The sequence below is a fragment of the Paramisgurnus dabryanus genome, chromosome 16, assembly GCF_030506205.2.
Source record: "Paramisgurnus dabryanus chromosome 16, PD_genome_1.1, whole genome shotgun sequence".
Lineage (NCBI taxonomy): Eukaryota > Metazoa > Chordata > Actinopteri > Cypriniformes > Cobitidae > Paramisgurnus > Paramisgurnus dabryanus.
This window is the reverse complement of record NC_133352.1, coordinates 32,209,431-32,230,200: the sequence shown is the minus strand read 5'-3', so window position 1 is coordinate 32,230,200 and position 20,770 is coordinate 32,209,431. Positions and strand designations below refer to the sequence as shown.

Below are 20,770 nucleotides of genomic sequence, written 5' to 3'. Positions count from 1 at the left end.
TGACACCTATGTCAGTAGTATATGGTTCGAACCCAGGGAACACACACATACCGATAAACACCTTAAATTGCTTTGAATGAAAGCATCTACCTGTTTCAATTTCCTACCTGAAAATATCGGAACCGCATTCATATGTACATTTTATACATCTTGTTGTACTGTGTTTGATCGCTTGTTTTCTTGTTTTAGTGATTGTTTAACTAGTTGTTTTCACCGCAACGTGTTAAATATTTGTTTCAATGTCAGATTTTAATAAATTTTCTTATTTGCAAATAATCGAAACAGTTTGTCTAACGTGCTTTTGTATTACATAATAGCCACCATTACAAAGGAAGCAAATACTGATGACTTTGTGATTTTTATTTATTTACATAGGCTATTTATTGTTTTGTGTATATATTTATTGTGTACCTCCACAGGTCCCGCCTCCTCTAGCAACGTCATCTACCCCCACGCCTCGCGTCAAATCAGGTTTCGCTGCAGTTCTGACCGAAGGGGCACGAGGCGGTGGCCGCGTGTGCTTGGGTTTGACTGTTCAAAATAACGACAATCGCGAAAAACGTTAGGCGGCCAAACGTGTCCGGCTCAACAGAAAGGATTAATTTTATTTTATTGACAGCTACGCAAGCGGAGTTTAAGACGTCAAGATCGCTTTTCCCGTGAAATATCAGAAGCCCGGTAAGTGATGTCACATTGTTTCATTTCACTGTAACATCTCTTTGCATTTAAAACAATATTTACGAGTTTTGGTTTGCTTTTAAATATTGTCTAAATATTACATATATAACCGATTTGTGTTGCACTTTTTCCTGCATTGTGCAAACTTTATTTTATTTACTGCCCGCCCGCCAGCGAATTTACAAACCATACTATGGCCAACGTCTATATTATCAATATTAATTAGCTCCTTTCGCCAGCGACCAATCACGTAGCTTAGTTAATATTAATGAGCATATGCTTTATCATAGTATGATTATTATTATCGCTTAAAGAAAACGATTTTCCTTGTTTATATGTATAAATATCCAAGTAAACATTAGACAAGGCTGTATTTAATATGTTAAATATTCTCTTAGCCTACCGGCATGGTTATTAAGCCAGACTGGCGTCAGCTGCATTTGAAAGCACCATCTTTGATGCTTTGAAATGGTAATGAAGAGACCGAACCTGGATTTTCACAGTTCAGTGAAATTCACGGGCTGGATTTTCTTCATTCCTCTGTTAAAGCAATGCGGCCGGTTTGTTATTGTCAGTCAAACTAAACTAGCAGGATGAGAGACGGTAATAAAGTAAACAGACTTTCTATTTCGTGTTTTGGAAATGTTTACATACTTCAGACTTGACGTTTACTGATTTTTATGAAGTTTATTCTCCCTTAAGTTTGCTCGGGTGGCACAGGTCCCTTATGAGTGTTTCCATGAACACTCTGGCTGACAAACACACACCTACACACACAAACATTGTGGTTTTAACTTAAAGAGGATGCGGACACACTAATTCAACCTTTCATTTTGTCATTCATTAGTGAATGTTATAGGTATCTAAAACTGATATTTCTGGTTCAAAACAAGTACAGACAGCTGAGAGCTTCTTCCCCGAGGCATCACACTGGATCTTCGTGAACAAAAAGTGAGAGCCGAAGCAAACTCGCATATATTTCTTTATTCTCAGCATTGGAGAATGACCAGCTGAGGTCTCTGAAGCATCGGTTTGTACTCCTTAAGCATCTGTGAAGATGAGTTGGCCCGGGGAGGACTGGACCGTGGGTCTGACGGGTCACGTCCTGCAGAAGGTGAAGCAGCTTCAGGCGCAAAATGAGAAGTTGAACAAGGAAAGACAGCAGAGACAACTACAGCTGGACAATTCGGAAGTAGCACTACACAAACAGAAGCTAAAGGTGTGTAGTGAAGCCCTTGTGATCTTATGTTTACATGTGTGTTTTAATATCAAGGCTCATGCAGAGCAAAGACTAGTTGCAAGGTATTCAAAGCGGTAGGCTTCCCTGATGTTGTTTGCATTAAGACCAAATGGTGATCTAAGCTGGATGTAGCAATAATGATGAGTGCCTTTGTAGCTATAGAGTGCTATTGATCGTCTCAAGCTAAGCGTCTCGAGATGTGTTTTCGAAGCCAAAAGACATTTAACTTGATAATGGCTTGGCACAGTGGTGTGATGTCGAGAGGATTTTGAAACCTATTAAGTCGTTCCCAGGTTAGAAAAGTTGGGAACCTCTGCACTATGGTTTATTTTTTGTAATGGTGGATGCAAGGATGTCTAACGGCGCTTTTCCATTTCATAGTACGGTACCCCATGGTTTGGGTCGGGTCAGCTTACTTTGGGGGCTTTTTCACTGGGTGCAGTATGTAGTACCCAATACTTTTTTTTAGAACCACCTCGGTTGGGGTTCCAAGCAAGCCGAGCAGATACCAAAACGTATCGCGAAAACACTGTAGATCACTGAATGGTCTGAGAGAATCGTCACTACCAGCGTCATCGCTATAATGTAAAAGATTAGCTTTACCTTCGTGCTAGCTTGCGCTATCTCGAGTAGACCTTTTGTCATCTGTGCTTTGCTATAAGTTCCCAAACTCCCTTTTAGCAAATAAAAAACATCCACAGGTTGAGAATCAGAAACACCATACCAGTTTTTTTCCAGACTTGCAGTTTGTGGCGGCACATTCGCGACGCGCACGTCCACATATATGCTCCCTTGCAACTTAGAGGAATATTCAATTTTCTTAAAAGAAAAATCCAGATAATTTACTCACCACCATGTCATCCAAAATGTTGATGTCTTTCTTTGTTCAGTTGAGAAGAAATTATGTTTTTTGAGGAAAGCATTGCAGGATTTTTTTCATTTTAATGGACTTTAATAGAGCCCAACATTTAATACTTAACTCAACACTTAACAGTTTTTTTCAACGGAGTTTCAAAGGTCTATAAACGATCCCAAACGAGGCATAAGGGTCTTATCTAGCAATACGATTGTCATTTTTGACAAGAAAAATAAAAAATATGTACTTTTAAACCACAACTTTTCGTCTAAGGTCCAGTCCAGCGCGACCTAACGTAAACGCGTAGTGACGTAGGGAGGTCACGTGATAGATATATAAAATGCACATTTGCGGACCATTTTAAACAATAAACTGCCACAAAGACATTAATTAGTATCAGTTGACATACAACAACGTAGGAACGGTGCTCTTTCAAGACGCTTGTAAACACTGGGGCGGAGTTTCGCGTTCGTCCTCTGTGACCTCTTTACGTCATGACGTATTGCGTGGGGTCACGCTGACGCATCACGACCGGATCTACATGACGAGAAGTTGTGGTTTAAAAGTGTATATTTGTTATTTTTATTGTCAAAAATGACAATCGTTTTGCTAGATAAGACCCTTATGCCTCGTTTGGGATCGTTTAGAGTCCTTTGAAACTCCGTAAAAAAAAAACGTTAAGTGTTGAGTTAAGTATTAAATGTTGGGCTCTATTGAAGTCCATTAAAATGAGAAAAATCCTGCAATGCTTTCCTCAAAAAACATAATTTCTTCTCGACTGAACAAAGAAAGACATCAACATTTTGGATGACATGGTGGTGAGTAAATTATCTGGATTTTTCTTTTAAGAAAATGGACTAATCCTTTAAATGAGGCTTAGCAGAGCATGTCGAATTCTGCCACGGGTGTTTGTACAGAAACAGGTGTTTGTGTCACGTCACGTGAGACTGACGTAGTGATAAACACGATGTGCAAACACCTATTTGTGGTGGTCAATTTTAATTTTGTGGCGGACTGAGAAATAAATGAATGTATGGGAATGTATATCATTCCAACGACGCTCTCACTTGTAGGCAGCGCAAATATAACGACACGCCTATAATCCCTACCACTCCGGAGTGTTACTAAACTCGATGGAAAAGGTAACCAAGCCGAAGTGAAGTGAGCTGACCCGACCTGACCTAAACCGTGGGGTACTATGCAATGGAAAAGGGCCATAATGCTGCTTCTGGAGGTCCACTCCCCTACTGGGTCTTTGGACACCCCTGGTGTAGTGGTCTATGCTTAGGTCTGATAAGTGAAGGAACAGAAGTTTATTCAGCAACAGTTGTTGTAGAGGGACACATTTTTGTTGTATTAAAATAACCAACGTGTTTGGGTTTCCTAGCCTTCATCAGGGCACAAACCATATAAATATAATGATAAGTGGAAAGTTGCTGGTTTGATCCCCACAGGAAATGAGAATGAGCCAGTTACCATTGAGAACTTGAAGCCTAGTTTGTTCCCATGAGAATGTTCCTGTAAATTCACTGTGCTGCTCTATGGTAAAGTGAATAGGTGCTCTAGGTTGTCCACCTGGAGATCTGACAATAGATTCTTCATAATCTGGTTCATTAGTCATTCGTTGGGAATTGTTTTGCTTCTTTGTCAAGTAAATTTTCTCATGTCATTCTCCTTTTAATCCATCCATCCATCCATCTCTCTCTCAGTATGAGGAGGTGCGTGTGGAGCTGGCTGTGGTTCAGAGGGAGCTGGGAGGAGTGCGTGAAGCAGCGCAGACGGAGGTGCAGATCAGGGAGCGGCTGGCTCATGACCTGCAGGTCAAAACGGGCCAAGTGAACTCGCTGGAGGGCCAACTCGATTCTGCCAAAAACCTGACACAAAGTCTCACACAAGAGATTAAACGGTAAGGTGTACAATGTACTTATATTTTAAAAAAGGCGCAGGAAGCAATCACTCAAGAGCTGCAGGGGGATTTTTGTTAAAGGCTCCATTTAAATCATTTAATGACCATTGCTCCTCTCATTTGTAATCTTTTATCATTTTGAGAAAAGGTTTTAGTTATGCCGAGATATCAAATTGGTTTTTGTTATTTGCTGTTTGTGTAATATAAGCAAACATGTTTAACATGCTCATATAAATGAGCAAAACTCTATGTAGTGCAAAAAGTCAATATGTTTGCTACTTATTTTAAAGGCACAATATGTAATGTTCATCATTAGAAGTCGCTTAACAACAAGTTAATGACGCTGTGAATAGAGCTGCTGGGATGTTGGGAGTTCACCTTCACTGTTGATCAGATCAATCCGACAGGACTCACAAATTTTGTTCATGGATGATGTAATGAGATTATTTTTTTTACGTTTATATAACCTTTACATTAAAATGTAAGCCCATAGTGTGGATTGAAAGAAGCGACGACGGAGGACTACTTCCGCATACGTATTGGCGTGTCAGTACTGCTTTTAAGACGTGATACTTTGATGCCACATGCTGATTGATTTGCTCAATGCCACATGAAGTCAAACACCTATGGTTTATGTAGCAGCAAAAGCGGAAACCAAGGATAACCTGGACATGATGGCATTGACAATGCAACTCTATGAACAGGGTTGGAGCACTGGTTACATCTGCCAATTCTTTGATTTCAAACAATGTTGAAAACATTTGGGACTAGGGCTGCATAACAATTAATCGTGACTAATAATTTGCAGAATAAAAGTTTTTGTTTACATCTTATAGAAGTGTGTTCAGTGTATAATAATTATGTATATATAAATACACGTATGCATGTATATTTAAGAAATATTGACGTGTATATACATTTGTATATTTATATATAATTTAAGCCTTATTTGGGACAATGTTAAGTACACATGTTATCAAAATATATAACTCTGTGCTAGAAGTTTTGGGATATTTTATGTAAAAACGTACATATTGTGCCTTAAATTAGGGCTGGGCGATTTTCTCTTTTTTTCCCCCATTAATTTGAGTTTACGATTTGACGCAATTTTAATTTGGAAAATCGAGATTTTGAATGGAAGCTCTTTTCTTCAAAAGCAACAAGCAAAGGTACAGATGACTGAAACCATGACCTAAACCTCACATGGCAGTTGTCCGAACAAACAATACAGTAAATAGCTCATACAAAAAGTTTGTGAAGTTCTCGTTGGCAAGGTGAATAGAGTGACTAGAAATGTATGATTCGCAAACTAGTAATGATTTATGTAAACAGATTCATTTTAAAGAATGGTAACAAGAAGTCCATCATACATTATCCAAATGATTGACAAAATTATTAATTGAAAAATCGAATCAAATTTTAAACATCATAGGAGAATGTTATGAATAGTTGTAAAAAATAATGAATTGTTTGGTTTAACATGTAATGTGAGATTATGTATAGGCTACTTAAACTACAATCCAATAAAACAAAACATTATAAAAATACCAAAACATAGGTTTCTGGTTCAGATTTAGGCTACCATTATATTTCTAAACAATGCCTCATTTCTGCATAGATATATAAAAAAATGAATTATACCATTATAAACAATGTTGATAACTATCATTTAGTGCACTTGGATTTAACTTTAGTTTCTTTAACCAGATGTTATTGCATTTTAATTAGAGCCCGACCGATATATCGGCAGGCCGATATTAGATATTTTCCAAACTATCGGTATCGGCATTCATAATGGCCGATAAATTATTATTTAATAAAAAACCTGGACGAAACAGCCTTCATTAGATTTCCTCACTGTTGGTGTTTTTGACAGAGCGCTCTAAACCAGTAGCTGCTGGTGGGGTCCAGATTTAGGCGTCTAGCCACTGCCTGAGTCAAGTAATCAGCAATTTATATTTTGCTGTTGTTGTTATTTATCAAAACTTAACAGAATTTGTCTCCAGTCCTATTCAAAGTTATATTTATGAACCAAGTCTTTTAAAACTGGTAACTGATTTGGTTGTTGTTGTTTTTGTGTTTTTGTTCAAAGGCCTTTACGTTTCATATCTCAAGTTTGTATTTTTATACATTTTATTTATTAGAATTTTAATATATTTTGATGTTCCTCTGTTCTGTTGTGACAATAAAAGAAACAAGTTTTTTTTAAAGATGCATTATCATATTATTTTAGTTAAAACTCATAAAAAATAATTACAAATAACTAATGTTAGGGAAATCTGTTATTGTTTTGTTACGCGTTTCTGAAAAAAAAATTGGCCGATATATCGGAATATCGGATTTTAAAAGCAACAAACATTTGTATCGGTATCGGCCTTCAAAATCCTTTATAGGTCGGGCTCTGATTTTAATAAAATAATGTTATTGGAAAGAGAATGTTACTGCAGTATTGCTGTAGTTATGTTTTAAGTTGACTAGTAAAAAATTGAAACATCTAGATAAAAAATCTTGATACATTTTTTGCCAAATCGCCCAGCTCTAACTTTAATGTATTTCTAAAATTGAATTTTATCAGCGTTTTAAATTGCACTACCAAATATATGATCAAAACTTATTTTGTTGTCATGGGGTCTGAGAAAGTCAAACAGCCTAAGCTAACATCTCTTTACTGGTATGTAAATACTCCTCAGCTGTAATAAACAGCCATAGTGTTGTGCGATTTAAAGAGACCGTAGTCCACACTTCTGTCATTTTTATTTTCCTAAAGTCCACTCATACTAAAGTGATTTTATATCAAAAACAGTGTAGTACCTTTTGACATTTCGCACCTTATTTTTGACACTTTAAATAAAACGAGCAGGTTATGCTACGATACATTTAACATATTTACATGTAAAGAGTCTTAGCTGTGATTGGTTAACAGGTGGATTTTACACTGTCTGTCATCAAAAAGTGGTCTGTATTGTTAATTTTAGCTTCTTTCTTTCTCTCTATGTAGACTCGAGGCAGAGCTGGAAAAGCTGCAGAAGGGAAATGGCTCTGGGGATTCCATGTTATTTTCCACACCTTGTTGGAACATGAGCTCTCCCCGGGACTACACCGGTACGATATCTCACTTTCAGTCTGTTTAGGCTTGGACTCTCTTGTTTTATGTCTGTCATTCGATTCTCACAATGTCCCTCTTTAGATTACACAACATGCCATGATAAACTAGGGGAAAGATCTCTATGTGACTTATCCCAGAGGATTGATTGCATAGCACAGTTTGCTATTATTGTTTGTTTGTCTTTCTGGTCTGTGTTTTATTAGTCGCACCTAGGCTGTGGGTCTTTGTTGATTTGAGTGGGTTGGTGTCTGAGTGTGTGGGATGGATATTGAGTGATCTGTACGTCACTGCTTTTGTAACCTGTTTGAACTCTGCAGGTGGTTTCAAAGCAGAGGGTGATAGCAAAACACAGCATGTTAGAGTAAGTCATCTTTGAAGAGCAAAAACCTGTTGCCTCTCATATTGAAATTCATTCTGTTTATATAAATACAGTTCCTGTCGGTTACTTGTTTGACTTGTCTCGTTTCCTTTTGTAGCAGCAGCTGCAGTTTGGAGACATCCCTAAGCCTGTGGTAGGTGGGGCTTCATCACCGTTTCCACAGCAACCACAGAAATCCCCACCCCTTCGTCGTCACGTCCGCCAATCGGAAGCATCTACCCCATCCTCAATGTTTCCATGGGAACGTGATGATTTGTGGTCCACTCCCAAAGGACGGCCAGCTTCTTCTGTGTCATCCTGTGATGTCGTAAAGAGCAGTGACTCGGGGATAGAAGAAGCTTTGAGAAACGAGATCGATGGTGAGCTTCTTCACACTCGATTTGGGTTTAAGGAGATTGCGGCTTGTTTTACACCTCCCACTTTTAATAATTCATTCATTTATTTATTATCAAATCCCATCCTGGATCATTTCCCTCTCTGTTTTACTCAGAAATGTGTAGTATTACATAAATTAAATGTGTCGCAAGGTACTTACTGTGTATACTCTTCGTTGTTTCCATAAGGATTAGATTTATGTTGGGACACCTCTGAATAAAATTGACCCAACAACCTAATTAAAGGAATATTCCACTTTCAAATTTCTGATCATTAACTCACCCCCATGTCATCCAAGATATTTATGTCAAGAAGAAATTAAGTATTTTGAGGAAAACATTACAGTAGGGCTGCACGATTATGACAAAAAAACCATAATTGACGATTACTGTAATTGCGGTTATTATTGCCGAATAATAGATTTTACAATAATTTTGAAATGTTTTATAACTTTCTGTAATGGTAAATTCTACATCCAAAACTAAATATAAATAGACGGTTTCATGTAACAACAACGTAAACAAACGGCTTTCGTGGAACAAATGTAACTTCCGGTAAACTCTGCAAAAAATGTCTTGGCTTTTAATTTCTTTTTATTAATTACCCACTTGTAAACTGCTGTTCACTGTTCTTTTTTATTAATATATTATTAAATCTATATTCATTGAGTTGAATCAAGAATAAAAAAGCATACCTGAGAACAGGAATTGAAAATTGAATTGAGAATCGAATCGATTTGATAGCTTGTGAATCGAAATCGAAACGATCTGGAACATCTGAATCGATACCCAGCCCTACACTTGAGCTAGCGTTATTGTGTAAAATGTGTACTATATAATGTATACAATGTTAACTACAGATTGGCTGCCAAACCTCCCTTAACATAGCGGTGATCCATAATCGCTGTCTCCCCTTGTTTTTAGGAAACTAAAACATTTGTTATTTTCAACAAGGTATTTGTTCCAGAGTTTAGTTTAGCAACTAGCCAGACTTAAACAAACAGAGACCGGAAGTTCTGCCCAGACGCATTTCGCAGACAACTCCATGCATCCAATTAATTTGTCTATAACAAATTATTATTATTAGGGCTGGGTATTGAAAAGGGCCTCACGGTACGATACATATCACGGTACACTGGGTCATGCTACAATGTATCATGATTAGGGCTGGGTATCGATTCAAATTTTCCAGATCGATTCGATTTCGATTCACAAGCTATCAAATCGATTTGATTTCGATTCTGGTTCTCGGACCGGTTTTTATACTCTATTCAACTCAATGAATATAGATTTTATACAAATACTATATTAATAAAAAGAACAGTGAACAGCAAGGTTACAAGTGGGTAATTAATAAAATCGACAAAGCACCTGAAACCGCCATTTTAAGCACTGAATGAATGAATGACAGGCTTGCCTCTTGGTCCTTGGTAACATGCGCTAGGCAAAAAAGAGGGTGACATCTAGTGAAGAAGACTAGTAATTCGATTAATGTTAATCTTTCGTTCAATGTTTGCAGAAATAAATATGAAAGAAAAAAATCGATTCTTTGAGAATCGATTCTGAATCGACCATGTTTTAAAGAACGATTAATCGAAAAATCGATTTTTTTTTTTTTGCCCAGCCCTAATCATGATACGATACAATACATTGCATGTTGCGATACATTGCAATACTTTTTCTTTTTTTTATCAAAATGTAAAAAAAGAGCTGATTTTTTTTTTTTCTTTTTTTAAAGCCAATGTACTTCCACACGTCTGCTTTGAAAGCGGCAGGTGTTTTTAAATTTTCTGTCATTTTCTCACTCCCGCTAACTTCTGAGACATTGGCCGAATATGACAGACAACTGGACAGTGACAACTACAGCAGCGGCGGAGGAGGTTGTTTAAAGCACACAGAGGGATTTGATGGTTTTTACAAATATCGATAGAAAAGATTGAAAATCAATACACTATTGGGGGGAAATGTATCACGATAGTTAGCTGTATCTATATTTTTGCGCAGCACTTATTATTATGTTGTTAGTAAAAATCCAAAACAAATGGCTGAAAGACAACTTCAAATTTCTGATTCACCACTGTATTTGGTGCCGAAACGCACAGAAATGGGTATAAATGGATAGCTGTAATTGAGGCTTTTGGCGATTTTGTAATTGTTTCACCCATGATCGTAATCCCGATTATTTTTTTGATTAATTGTGCAGCTCCACATTCCAGGATTTTTCTCCATATAGAGGACTTGAATTGAACCCAATGGTTTTGAAGGTCCAAATTGCAGTTTTAGTACAGCTTCAAAGAGCTCTAAACCAGTGGTTCTTAACGTTATTCCTGGAGGCCCACTGCCCTGCATGTTTTGAATTGCTGCGTCCGAAACCGCCTACTACATACTATATAGTACGCGAAAAGCAGTAGGCAAGGCGAGTAGTATGTCCGAATACATAGTATTCGAAAAACAGTATGCGAAAAGTACCCGGATGACCTACTACGTCCGGTTAGATTTTGCAGTGTGCATACGATGGACGCTTCAATATCCCATGATGCCCCGGACGAGGAGTTATCCAACGAAGAAGAAGAGGCACGCGGCTGTTTTCGCGCTGACGTGATGACGACGTATGTCACGTGATGTAGCAAGATGGCGGATGTAGTACGTCCGAATGTCATTCATACTACCAGGATTCATACTATACAGTACCTACTGCTTTAACGGCAAGTAAGTAGGTACTTCATCTAATTCAGTACCTACTATACAGTATGCGGTTTCGGACGCAGCCTATGTCTCTTTTATCTGGCAGACTCAGTTCAGTTCATTGAGATCTCTTCTAATGAGCTGATGATTTGAATCAGGTGTGTTAAATATGGGAGACATACAAAATGTGCAGGGCAGTGGGCCTCGAGGAATAACGTTAAGAACCACTGCTCTAAACGATCCCAAACAAGGCATAAGTGTCTTATCTAGCAAAAAGATTGTTTATTTGCCATAAAATTACCACAACTTCTGTCTGACCTTTTGCCATGATTACATAATATGCAAGGTCGTGGACGGGCACCCTAGTGCTTGTGCAAGGTGAGAAGTAATTTTTTATTTTATTTTTGGCGAATATAACAATCATTTCGCTAGATAAGACCCTTATGTCTCGGATGGGATCTTTTAGAGCCCTTTAAGCTGCATTGAAACTGCAATTTGGACCTTTAAACCGTTGGGTTCAATTGAAGTCCAGATGTTTTTCTCAAAAAAACTGAAGGAAGAAAGAAAGACTAAAACATTTTGGTTGGTGGTGAGTAAATTATCAGGAAATGTTCTTATGAAAGGAGTAATCCTTTAATAGTAATAAATGAAAACCATGAAATAAAAGTCACTGTTTGCTCTCTTACCACACAGGCCATACAGTACATGAAGATTGTTGAATAATGAGAGTATATTGTGCTGTATCATGAGAGTATGTAGTTTAATGGGAGTGCACTGCTGTGTAGTGGGCGGGACAGATTTGTGTAGCGTTTGCATGTAAGTGAAGGAAGGATTTCTATAGCAGTCACAAGCAGTGTTGGTAGTAAGCACATGTCTTGATTTGTTGTAAGAAGCTGTGTGTATAATATTAATATAGTGCACTCAAGGATGTTTTCGTTTGCTAAACTCTGTGTTTGCAATGAATTAATCAATAGGAGCAGATGTGTGTTTATTTGTGACATATCAGTGACGTAGCAGGTTGATCATTCGTGAATGATAATGTCAGGTTTCCAATAATGCAAATCCCATTGCAGCAGGCAGACGACCTAACCAGCACAGACTGAATGTGATCAGAGAGTCTGATCTGGGTTTTTGTGGGTGTGTTTTTTCTGTAATCAGAATATACAGTATCAGTGTTGTATTGGGGCTGTTTTTACACAAAATATTTAAAGGGCTAGTTCACCCAAAAATCATTTTCTAACTCTATTGTTGTTACAAACCTGTATAAATGTCTTTGTTCTGATGAATGAACACAAAGGAATGTTTGAAACCAAACCCATCATGAGCCCCATTCACTTTCATAGTATTCTTTTTTTCTACTATGGAAGTAATAGAGGTTCATCATTGGTTTGTTTTCAAACATTTCTTTAAATATCTCCCTTTGTGTTCATCAGAAAAAAATGTATACAGGTGTGTAACAATATGAGGGTTAATTTTCATTTTTGGGTAAACTGTCCCTTTAAAGGAAAACACCACCGTTTTTCAATATTTTACTATGTTCTTACCTCAACTTATACAAATTAATACATACCTATCATTTTCAATGCGTGCACTTAATCTTTGTACGGCGTGTTGTGAATGTGTTAGCATTTAGCCTAGTCCCATTCATTCCTTAGGATCCAAACAGGGATGAATTTAAAAGCCACCAAACACTTCCATGTTTTTCCTATTTAAAGGCCGTTACATGAGGAGTTACACAAGGAAGTATGGTGGCACAAAATAAAATGTTGACCTCGAATATTGACTCAAGTTTGAGCGAGATGTGAAGTAGTCAGGAGTGATGATGTTACTGCGCGCCGAGGTCGAAGTGCTTCAAACCAGGTGCTCTTCTGCCATACAATATAGTTCTCATTTTTTATTCCCTTAAAAAATCGGCACGTTTTATTTTGTGCCACCATACTTACTTGTGTAACTACTCATGTAACGGTCTTTAAATAGGGAAAACGTGGAAGTGTTTGGTGGCTTCTAAATTCATCCGTTTGGATCCTAAGGAATGAATGGGGCTAGGCTAAATGCTAACACATTCACAACGCGCTGTACAAAGATTAAGTGCACGCATTGGAAAAAAAAAATGTATGTATTAATTCATCTAAATTGAGGTAATAACATAGTAAAATATAAAAAATGGTGGTGTTTTCCTTTAATGCCATGACATAAACTTTGGTCCATAGATACCGGTAGCAGATGATTGTTTTTATACAGCAGCTGGTTACTGATATGAGTACTGCTGTTACTAGTCTTAAATTCTAATCTAGTATTTTATTTGCTGATAACGGGTATCAAAACATTAAAAATGTGCAGTAGGAAGGGTGGATAGCTTTGTGGGTATTTGATGACTCTGTATTAATAGCTGTTGTGCAAATGTGCTTTAAAGAGTGAGTTTGAGCATTTCATTTTACTTCCAAGCTCAAGGTCAGATTTGCACATTTGGCACGAGAGGATGAGGACATGCAGAAGAGATGGAGAGAGAGAATGAGTAAACTAGATACACTGGCAGTCTGTTGCCAGAAATAGCTGAATTTGTTTTGTATGCTGCTGGTAAGAGCGATTTTAATGGGTGTGTGTGTAAGTGCGCTCAAGAGACCAAGAGATGAGGGTTTTTGTGTGCATGCGAAGAATGTTCTCCATTGTTTTGTTGAGTCATCGGGGTTGGTCGTTATTCACACACAGCTGACTGTGACAGCTCTCTATCTATATCAGAACTGATTCTCTCTTTAAACACAGCCACCTTCCTGGTTGGGATTGTAATCTTTACTGGATTGTACAGTAAATGCTCATCAGCTATAATAAACACAGCCACGGTGTCATGATTAAGCAGTCATTTAAAGAGACCGTAGTCCACACTTTTATGGCATTTTATTTTCCTGAAGTCCACTCTTAAAGGGTTTTACATCCAAAGCACTTTCTGTCACTTTACACCCTATTTTTGACCCTTGGAATGAAGTGAATTGTTTATGCTTTTGTACATTTAAGATATGTAAAGAGTCTTAGCTGTGATTGGCTAACGGGTGGATTTCACACTGTCAGCCATCAAAAAGAGGTCTGTATTGTGAATTTTATCCTCTGTCTCTGTCAGGTCTACGTGTACGAGTATCAGACCTGCAGCGTAAGGCTCAGATTGAGTCTGAGCATTTGAAGGATGTGGAGTCACGTCTGGCTCAGGCTAACCGAGACATCAGCACCAAAGATCAGAGTCTAACACGCATACAGGACCAGCTGACCCGCGCACAGACCCGCATCACACAGGAGACTGACCGGGTGAGCACACGTGACTGCAGGGACAAAACACACCCAAAACGGTGTGTTTCAGCCATTTTTATGTCTCGTACAAAATTGTAATAAGGGATAGTTTGGCCAAAAATTAAAATAACCCCATGATTTACTCTTGAAAAAGGATGGATATTGGTGATTCTCACGAAATCCAGATTTAGAAGGTGTCCAGCATCAAAATGTTTAAACAGTTTTTTTGCACATATAAGATTAAGGTCTGAATTTACTGTAGCCATTATTTTTAAAGGATTTAAAAAATATTTCCTATAGAATTATTTAATTTTTTAGATTATCATTAACAAAAATTATCATTACCGCAACATGATATTACATTAAATATATGCATTTACAAACTCATGTTTTGGTAATGAGAACTAAAAAGTTGTCTAGGTACTATGACAAACAAAATTTCAACTTTTATCTGGAGAGAAAAAATAAGAACTGCTTATCTGGTAGCCATCTTGAGTGTCACAGTCAATTATGTCCCTTCCAACAATTTAAAAAAAAAACTGTTAGTTCCTTAAGGCTTAAACAATGATTGAAAATTGTTGCAGAGGATGAGAAAATTGGTCTTGGACACATTTATATTCCTTCTTACTGTCTCTACATTTACCAATGATCACCAAATACCACATGTTTCTTTACTGTAAATGTTTATAGGATAACATGCACTGAAGCTTTTTATTTGTTTGATTTTTTTAATTATGTCAAAGAACCCAAATCCAGTCATGGACACGTTGCGGTAATTAATATTTTTCCCTTAAATGTGAAAAAACAACAAAATTGGTTTGTATGATGTCATTTGAAATCATGTGGAAAAGAGTACATGAAGAGATGTTTGTAACTGTATGCTTCTTATTTTGATACTTTTACTTTGCATTTACTTTTTTATCAAAATGTTTCATGACACTTCATAAGTCTAATTTCGCGAGAATCACCCATTTATGTAACTCGGATGGCTTGAGGGTGAGTAAATCATGGGGTAATGATTTGGCCAAACTATTGCTTTAATGTTTACGCAAATATACACAAAAACTTCTGCCCAAAACACACTCCTCATCTAAAACAGAAATGTCACATGATACCATTCAACATGATATATTCAATTTTTGTGATTTTTGTCTTCCCACATTATTATGCAGGTGCTTTTTTACTTTTTTTTTCACTAAAGCAAGAGTGTATTTATGAGTTAATTGTGTGATGTACCCGTGTGTGTAGGCCCAGACTGCTGAGCAGAGGGTCAAACAGCTTCAGGAGGAGTTGAAATGTCAAAGGCAAAACGCAGAAACAACTCGCTGCAATGCAGAACAGCGCAGGAAAGACATGGAGCGCGAGCACCAGAGGGTGAGACCTGTGTTTGTGTGTGTTTACTAGGGGTGTCCTCGACTAAGGATTTACATATTCGAATCAGAATTGTCGAATCTTTCCATAGTCGACTGATAGTCGAATCATCTATGTGTGTGTGCATGGGTTGGGAGGGGGCCAGACCAGGTACAAATTGGTAACTTTTATTTTCTTTCACAAGCAGCACACATAAACAACTTTCTGATAAAGTGACCAAAACTGTCTTTCAAGTAATAAACGAAGACCACCTGGTGGATAATAGCGGTATTGCGGAAAGACGGAAAATCTCGTCATTGGCGGGGAAGCGTTTTCTCTTAATTGACGAGATATCTCGTCAATGGCGGGGAAAGAGTTAATACCAGGTGTAAACAGCCCCCAAGAGAGACTGAAGCAGACAAACTTCTCCCTGAATTAATCAATCATTGACTGTGTATTTAACAACTGACTTATTCACTGAAGTGCAAGCGGCATTAATTTATAATCCAAGACAAGAACTATTTTAAGCCGTTCGAAAATGCAAAAAAATGGGGTGGATTTTGTTTTAGGACTTCAAAGTGCACTGGTCTGATCACTTTCGTTAAAATTTACAATTCTTAGTGAAAGTTCCTTAAATCCCATGTAAATAACTCCTCAGTTCTAGAGCTAGATGACTTGAGAAAAACAGTTGTGGTTGATGTTTTATAGGAGCTGTTGGAGCAGCAGAGAGAGAGACAAGCTATGGAGAAACAACATCAACAAGAGGTTAACAGACTCAACCAGGAGATCCAGCAGGCCAGGGTCCTTCACAACACGCTGCAGTCCCAACATGACAAGGTACATGTGCTGGATGCTACATAACTAATGATGCTATTAACTTCACTAGTACATTTCTCTGTAGAATTTCAGCGGTTCCAGTAAAAAGCTGTTTTAAAGTTACAAATTCCCTGTTTTTATGTTGCATTGTATCAAGATGATTATCAAATCTATTATATTCTTTTTCCTCTATAAGGTAGCACTGGAAAGTCTGATTCTGAAAAAAGGATTCAAAGGGAGTCCATTGTCTGTAGCAAAAGTCTATTGTTTAACTCGCATAACTAAGAGATAAATTACAGTCTTCTGGTCATTATTCGGAAAATCTGCAAATTTTGCACTAATTACAGGTTGACTGACATTTCTCACTGATTACAGAATTATTTAACTCTTTCCCCACCAGCATTTAAAAAAAAAGTTGCCAGTCAGGACCAGCATTTTTTATGATTTTCACAAAAGTTTAATGGCTTTCAGAAAATGTTCTTCTTTATCATCCTAAGACCTGGATGTCCACATATGTGGACATGCATTTTTGTTTTTTGCACCATAATACTTAATTCTGTGTAACTGGAAACTGTTGTACACAAACATGGACAAATACACTGCTTCATGTTCTTAGAAAAATATTTGGTTATTATATTTATTGGTTCTTCCTAACCCCAAAATAGCTGGTAGAAATCTGAAAAAAGACAAACCAAAGCTCAGGTCTTAGGAGGTTAAATATATAAACTTACAATATATACAATATAAGCAGAGAACAGACCCTTTCTTCAAAAATATCAAATATTGAGCAAAAAGCTGAGAAAATTTATTTTTTGTGATGGACTTTTGATAGAGATCAGATTCAGACCGATCCTAAAACATACACAGAGTTTGAACTGTTTGCCCTAAGGGAATATGGTTGTGTTTTATAAATTGGGTAAAAGTGCCACCTGTTAGATAATAGCGGAAATACAGATTCCTGGAAAAACTCTTCATTGGCAAAGAAAGCGTTTTCTTGACCAGTTAACCGATCAATGGCGGGGAAAGAGTTAAAGGAAAAGTTCACCAAAAAATAAAATTTCTGTCATTTACTTACCCTCAAGTTTTTTCAAACCTGTATGATTTCTTTGTTCTGCTGAACACAAGGGAAGATATTTTGAGCAGTGTTTGTAACCAAACCATTTTTGAGCACCACTGACTACCATAGTATTTTGTTTTCCTACTATGGATGTCAGTGGTACTTTTGCTTCATTTCAAATATCTTCTTTTGCGCTTAGCAAAACAAAGAAATTTGTACTGTTTGTAACAACTTGAGGATGAGTAAATAATGACATAATTTTCATTTTTGGTGAAATTGATGTTTTATTATATGAGCATAAAAAGGACATAAAACATGCAAATTTTTGTGGATCAGTTGTGCTTTAGGGATCAGTATATAAAATATTTTACTGTGAAATGTAGGGGTGTCACGATTCTTCAAAACCTCGATTCGATTTCATTTTCCGATTCTAAGGCCACGATTTGATTCGATTCTCGATTTTTAATTATTATTTTTTTTTTAAGGACAAAAATTATATGTTATTATTATTATTATTATTATTATAGTTTCACATTAACATGCACATTGCGTGCTTTTCCTCGCATGAGGGTTTGTGGGGTTTACTTAACGCGAGAGAGCTTGTATGTAAAGAGAGGATTTCTTCTTGCACGCAGATGGACTTAATGCACGCGTCTTGGACTCCTAGCATCTGAAATTAAACCGGTGCGTCATAAGCAGCTGCTCTTCTCTCTGTCTCACGTGCACGCGCTCTCGCATCTGTCCAAAGTCTAAACATAAACTAAAGAAGTAATCCTTACGTATTTGTTCAGTTTTATGCGTTTTATGCAGGCTAAGGCAAGCTATCCCTTTTGTTTAAAATATAACCCGCTGCATCTTGGCAGCTCTCTCACGCACGTGCAGAGAGCTGCGCTCTGTCCGAAGGCAGATTACTAGGTAGTAATCCTTTTTATGATATGCATTACAAGGAGTTGTAGCAATACATCCCTCGTATTTAAAATATAAATCGCATTCGGCTGGATCTATGTTTTTAAAGGCACCTCTGAGAGGTTTATTTTCCCCCGCTTGACAAGCCGACCGGACGTGACATGGGGCGTGGCAGCATCGACGATCCTATTTTTTAATTCGAAGTTCGAGGTTGTGACTTAATTTAGATCGATTTCGATTATTTAAAATCGAAATCGTGACACCCTTAGTGAAATGCTATCGTGCACTGTCAGAGAAAATGGTCCCAAGCTGTCATTTGGGCACGACCCTTTAAAAAGGTCCTAATGTGTGTATCATCTAGGCACAGATACCTATATCTATATATCTATCTATCATAGCATATTGGAACCAATATGTTCTTTTGATATACTAATATGCACTCCTTTATATCTGAGGTACTAAAATGAATTATTTAGATGCAAAGGTGTATTTTTTAAAAGTGTACCTCCTTGGTAACAGCTAGGGATCATTTTTACTGACTTGAATACATTTTTTGTAATAAGGTGAAAGTACTCTCTTTGCAGTCAGATTCACATAGTTTTTATTATTAACTGGAAATATAGCTTTGTTCAGATGTAGTTTTACTCTAGTACTGTAGATTGAGCAGTTTGAGGGTCCAACCTACAATTTCAGACTATACTCTCTATAGGACTACACCCACATCTCTCTCTGGCCTAGAAATCATATTTCAGTTAGATTGTCCCCAGATAATTCAGTTTAAACATTTGTTAAAAATATCCCTGCTTTCCGTTTCTTTCCTCTGCTGTCTCTTTCTTTCTCTCTCATGGGAGCTGCACTCAATGCACTAATGTCACCTCTCTCTTCCCCCTCTCCGTCTCTCTCCCTGCTATTGCGTCTGTGTTTTCTCACATGCTACTATTCCTCTTTTTCTTGTTTTTTTTTTCTCTCAGAGGACACAAGAGCAGAGGTCAGTGTTGTGATGTCAGTGTGAGTTTTGTTTGAAAATCATAGCATGATTTTTCTGGGATGTCTTGTTTTCAGTATAGGAAGAGGATATGGAGATTTGACGTCACACATACCATCCACTTATGTTTCAAATCAATGGTCATTGAACAAAAATAGGTCCTGTTTCAGAGTCATATGTAATTGCAAGCTCAGTTGCACAAAACTACTTTTATATTTCTTATTTATTTATTGGGCTGACAAAAGTTGAATAAGACAAACATAATCAAACATACCAGTCAATGCAGAAATCAATAATAACCTCTTTGTTGCACATACAGTAACATTGTCTGTGTGCTGGTGTGTTTTAAATGACCTGATACAAATGAACTGAATTGAGGTTTCGCCATGTGCTGTTTTGAATTTGTTGAATGCTGCATTATGCATTTTGTGGCCAAACAGATGTTTCAAATTTATTATAGACATATTTCCTCTAACTAAGAGACTACCAACCTATTTTTGAACACATTAATGTCTTATTTCCATGAACAGGCCATACATTTGATTTTAAAATTGCGTGAAAATGTATGTTTTCTAAAAAAGAAAGAAACTTTGAAGTGAAAAAATATCTGCAGCTTTTCCCACACATCTGAAATATAGTTGTGGTGTTGGTAGCCGATGAAAAAGGCAATCATTATTTATTACACAAACATTACACATGTGTAACCTAATACTTTGATTTATTGAGCATTTTATATTATTTTCAAATTAAATTTCATAAATCCAACCACCCCCAAATTCACTTTGCCATAAACAAAGCTGATACTGTTTGTCAAAGCACCACAAAAAGATTATACTGTTGTGCACTGAAAAGAAGCAATACTTGTGAAGTTGACACATTTGAAAGGATTTATTAACATTGTGAAATTTATAGAAAGTCTATCAAATGCAAAATGTCATAAAAACCTAAGTGTTTGTAAATATACCTGGGCGGCTCGCCCAAGTAAAGTCAGTCTGTGGGAAACGCTGTATTTTATCCATTCCATGATATAAACTCACAAGCTCTAATCATTTGTTTGTCATGGTTTATGTAACATTTTGTGTGTGATGTTCTGCATGGGTTTGATTGACATGACAGTTTGCCACTCAAACAACAAGAAGAAAATTCCATGCAT

The 20,770-nt window shown here is 37.1% G+C and overlaps 1 protein-coding gene across 1 annotated transcript in view; it reads left to right on the top strand.

Moving 5' to 3' along the window:
• Positions 1-491: 491 nt before the first annotated feature.
• LOC135761972 (uncharacterized) overlaps positions 492-20,770 on the top strand; it is a 42,164-nt gene continuing 21,885 nt past the window's right edge. The window contains exons 1-9 of the mRNA XM_065275236.2: positions 492-678; positions 1,672-1,897; positions 4,484-4,680; positions 7,679-7,782; positions 8,104-8,147; positions 8,263-8,524; positions 14,340-14,521; positions 15,752-15,877; positions 16,562-16,690. Coding sequence (XP_065131308.1) covers positions 1,736-1,897; positions 4,484-4,680; positions 7,679-7,782; positions 8,104-8,147; positions 8,263-8,524; positions 14,340-14,521; positions 15,752-15,877; positions 16,562-16,690 — 1,206 coding nt within the window. The 5' untranslated portion in view covers positions 492-678; positions 1,672-1,735. The remainder of the gene's footprint in view (positions 679-1,671; positions 1,898-4,483; positions 4,681-7,678; positions 7,783-8,103; positions 8,148-8,262; positions 8,525-14,339; positions 14,522-15,751; positions 15,878-16,561; positions 16,691-20,770) is intronic.